Genomic DNA, 4752 nt, shown 5'->3' with positions numbered 1-4752 from the left:
ATGTGTGAAGGTACTTTTTGGCATGTAATAACTAGAAAATATAACTTTGATCCAATTTCTCTAATCAAAACTTATTTTAGTTACACACAAGTAAAAAAAGATGACAAGATTTATATGAAATAAGTTTAAAATGAGTAAGAAAGACCTGCCTAACTATTCATTGATTAAGAGAATATGAAATTAAATAAAATGCCTAAGATAATTCTTAAAAAATAAGACAAGGGGGACTTGACAGATGTTCAGTATATAAGATGGCTGCTCTTCCAGAGGACCTAGGTTTGATTCTGAGCATTCACATGACAGCTAATAGCTATTTAAAACTCTAGTCCTATACCCTCTTTTGGTCTTCAGACAACAGTTATACACATGACACAAAGACATACCTGCAGGCAAAGCACTCATATACATACATAAAATGAATGAATCAAATCAAAACAAAACAAAACCAATCAATCAAACCAACCAACCAACCAAACCACAAGGCAACACAGCAAGGCTCTGACTCATTGCTTTGTTTTAAAAATCAATGTACTACCTATTTTAGCAGGTAGAAGCACCTTATTGCACACGCCAGACANCACCCAGAGTCTATAGAAGGAGAGAACACACTACCAAATGTTGTCCTCTGACTTCCACTGAACCCCTGCCCCGCCACTCATCCATCATCCATACACACATATATACTATACAAATCAGTGTATTATTGAAATAGAATCTGGGAAGAATATGAAAAATGAAAGGCTATATAGGTTACTAATTCTTATCAGAAAGATAAATATACTTGCTAAATAACACAATAGTTATTGCTTGGNAAAGAACTAGNTTATAAAACCTCCAGCCTACTAAAAGAAGAAAAGAAACTAACACAATATACTGTATCTAATACATCCCAAGCAATGCATAAAATAAACTGTCAACAATGTTGACATCCAAGTGGTGTGAGTATCATTCTGGACCACAGTGTAAATGCTCTTATAACAATTTTATCATTCAAAATAAATGCGTTATGAAAGAGCAAAGCATATATAACAGAGGAACCATGAATTGTATCTTACTTAGTTTCACCATCTGATACTGCCACAACTCTAGCTTCTTCAAGATGAGGCCAGTTAACAAAGACTGACTTTCCCAGCACCGCCGAAGCTATGTTCTCTATACTCTAAAAAGCAAAACCAGAAAAGTTCATTCACTTGTTAAGTCAAAGAGAAAACTTTTCAGAGGCAAATTCTGCAGTTCCATTTAGTTTAAATTGTAAAATGAATGAGATGGATTAGTGATGACAAAATTCCCTTAACTAGGAAAATTCTGAATTTACTTGTTAGATTCATATTTATCTTTCTTACTTCTCGGATAAGAAAGAAGACTGAAAAGAATAGTAGTCATGTCTCTTTAGATTCATTTTGGTTGATACTTAAGGCAGCATCTAAGAAATATAAGACAAAGAAGTTTCTCATATCACTATGTGGCATGTTAACAAAAACGAACATCAGATTTGAAGTTAGGGGACACAATTCCAAATTTTGGTTTTACTCCTGTAAGAAAAATTAATCAAATTATGTTTTCCTTTCTGAGTAGAATAGACAATGTCTTTCTTGAACTGCTGAAAATAAAGAAAAATAATATACATAATAGTGTAAAATCCTATAAAATATTCTACATTAAGTATTATCTTAAGTAAAATTTCAGCTTTAAAAAGAAACTAAAGGCTGGGCGGTGGTGGCACACACCTTTACTCCCAGCACTTGGGAGGCAGAGGGCAGGCAGATTTCTGAGTTCCAGGCCAGCCTGGTCTACAAAGTGAGTGCCAGGACAGCCAGGGTTACACAGAGAAACCCTGTCTCAAAAAACCAAAAAAAAAAAAAAAAAAAAGAAAAGAAAATAAGTTTAAATATAAATTTTATTTATCTTTAAAATTACATTTAAGTTTTTTTGGTTTGTTTGTTTGCTGTTTGTTTTGAAACAAGGAAGGACTCATGAAGCCTAGGATGGCCTAGAACTTGTTATGTACTATGGATTATGTTGAATTTCCTGCTTGCACTTATCAAGTGTTGGGATTATAGATGTGTCCCTTTAACATGTCCAGTTTAGTATGGTTCTGGGGATCTAGCCTAGGGCTTTGTGCATCCCAGNAAGGCTAGAACTCTACTGAGAGAGTTACATCCCAGCTAAGTTGGTACAGATGTCTTTCTGAGTACTCACACAGCCTCACTACTACACAGCAGGGCACAGTGGGGTTTGCTTTTATCCTAACCCTGGGAAAGGGGCACGAGGATCAGCACTGCAGCGCCATCCTCACTTATTCAGGGAATGTGAGGCCAGCCTGGGAGACATTAGATCCTGTCTCAAAACAGAAACAACAAAAAAATTTTTTTTTGAAAATTTTTATTAGATATTTTCGTTATTTACATTTCAAATGTGAAACGAAAAAATTTTAAGCAATAAGAGATGATTATTTTTATATTCTGTTCAATAATCAGATTTTTCTTAAAGTGAACATCTAAAACTAAAGAGAAACAATGCTGTCAAAGAAAACAAGTTTCAACATTAGAACGAAGTTCCCTCAATTATTCTTTCCTTTGTCTATATTCATGTTTTATCTGAGTCCCCCTATTTTCAGTTACGTTTTGAAAAAAAAAAAAAGCACCTTTCTCTTCCAGATTAATACTTTCTGAAGCTCTAAGTGAAATCCACTATTATGTCATGTGTGGTCTTACTATTATATGAATCCTTTTACATTACAAAAGCATGAAGAAATCCCAGGAGCTCTACTTTCTTCTGTAGGTGGTTTTTCTGGATCATCTTCCGCTTCTTTGCTGCTTTCAGCTCTCTTTGTACTAATAAAAGTCAATTTTTAAAAATCTCTCTCTTTTTTAAGACACAGTTTTGATATGTAGCTCTGGTTGGCTGGAAACTATGTAGATAAGGCTAGCCTTAGACTCCCAGAGACCCACCTGCCTCTGCCTCTGGAGTGCTGGGATTAAAGACATGCAGCAGCCAAGAATGTCCATTTTTTTTTGGGGGGGGGGGGGTTCGAGACAGGGTTTCTCTATGTAATCCTGGCTGTCCTGTAACTCACTTTGTAGACCAGGCTGGCCTCAAACTCAGAAATCCACCTGCCTCTGCCTCCCAAGTGCTGGGATTAAAGACATGCAGCAGCTAAGAATGTCCATTTTTATGTGTACGTATGACTGGCGTGAGGTACTCACGGTGCTCAGAGTGGGCACCAGGTCCCAGGAGCTGGTGTTAGAGCAGCCTGAGATGGGTGCTGGGAACAGTTCTCTGGGCCTCCACAAAAACAGCAAGCACTCTTAACTGCTGGGCCATCGCTCCAGCTCTGATCGCAGCTTTCTTAGTCAAGGACTTAATGCCTGCCTGCCCCCTTTACTTCTTATGCACCCACTCTTCTATCTCTTGTCTTTAAGAACTGAATTCTGCACTCACCAATGAACTGCAATGAAACTCAGACACTGTTTCACTTTCTACTTTCCTTCAAGATTTTGCAACATAAAGCTTTGGCCCCAAGTCTTTGTGATACCACTTAACTTGGGAATCACTCTTTGTAATTTCTGTGTTCTCAATGTCACTTTAAATGGCTCCTTTGCAGTCTTCATTATTGTGGATATTTCATTTTTTTCCCTTTCATTTGCTTTTCTAAAAAAAGATTTATTGGGGCTAGAGAAATGGCTCAGAGGTTCAGGATGCTCTTTCAGATGCCCTGAATTCAATTCCCAGCAATCAATCACATGGTGACTCACAACCATCTATACTGTGATCTGGTGCCCTCTTCTGGTCNGCAGGCATACATGTAGGTAGAACACTATTCATAATAAATGAATATTTTTTAAAAAGACTTAATCATGTGTATGAATGTTTTGCTTACATCTATGTATGTTCAAACCAAGTGTGCTTAGTGCCTACAGAAGCCACAGGATAGCATTAGATACCTTGGAACTGGACTTACAGACTGTTGTAGGTGCTTGGAACCAAATCTAGGTCTTCTCCAAGAGGGACAATTCAAGTCATCTCCCCAGCCCAGGTATTTTCTTTAATGTTGAGATTGTGAACATTGATAGTAACCTCGTTTTGGGAAATAAATTTCAAGGCCTCAGCCATCAGTCATCTGCTGGGAACTTACACTAACAACATCTATCTCCATCGTCTAGCTTGAGGAACTTAAGGGTGTGTCAGCAGCTTTTAAAACTGAGTTCCATCTCTGTGAAACACTGGTTAAGAAAGGTTACCAGGATAGCACTAGTTAGGATATCCTAGTAACCACCTTAAGATTTGATCACGATTAATCTCCCAAACCAACACCTTTCCTATTTTAACTTTTTAAAATTTAATTTAATTTATTTTATTTTAACTTTTCTTGTCCAGCAAGCCACTATTACTTTCTAGCTCATCAGCCTGGACAGTTCAGTTACAGGTACTATCGTCCTAGATCTATGAACTTGTAGGTTTTACTATTCTTTTCTCCTTTTGTCAATTTACTCAAGAATATTACTATCAGATTAATCTTTATGTAGATATCANTCTCAAACTAACTGTCACAGGAGGTAAAATACAAACTCCTTAGCCTGGTATTCAAGATCCTCCATAAACTACCTCAGTTTCTCTGTTAGACATAAAGGTTAAAAAAAAGATCACAGCTATTTATTTTGAAGCCAAGAATACTTCCTTCAACAAGAATGCCTTTCCCTTCCTGTCCTAACATCTCTCAGCACTGGCTCCAGCCTCTGCTCATCGACACAC

The 4752-nt window shown here is 37.1% G+C and overlaps 1 protein-coding gene across 1 annotated transcript in view; it reads right to left on the bottom strand.

The window, feature by feature from the left end:
• Positions 1-4752, bottom strand: part of Xrn1 (5'-3' exoribonuclease 1) — a 105202-nt gene that overhangs the window by 58980 nt on the left and 41470 nt on the right. Inside the window, exons 17-18 of the mRNA XM_029481985.1 lie at positions 3442-3487; positions 1056-1159 (exon numbers count right to left, since the gene is read on the bottom strand). Coding sequence (XP_029337845.1) covers positions 1056-1159; positions 3442-3487 — 150 coding nt within the window. The remainder of the gene's footprint in view (positions 1-1055; positions 1160-3441; positions 3488-4752) is intronic.

This window comes from Mus caroli, chromosome 9 (assembly GCF_900094665.2).
Source record: "Mus caroli chromosome 9, CAROLI_EIJ_v1.1, whole genome shotgun sequence".
Taxonomy (NCBI): domain Eukaryota; kingdom Metazoa; phylum Chordata; class Mammalia; order Rodentia; family Muridae; genus Mus; species Mus caroli.
This window is presented reverse-complemented; position numbering and strand designations above follow the sequence as displayed.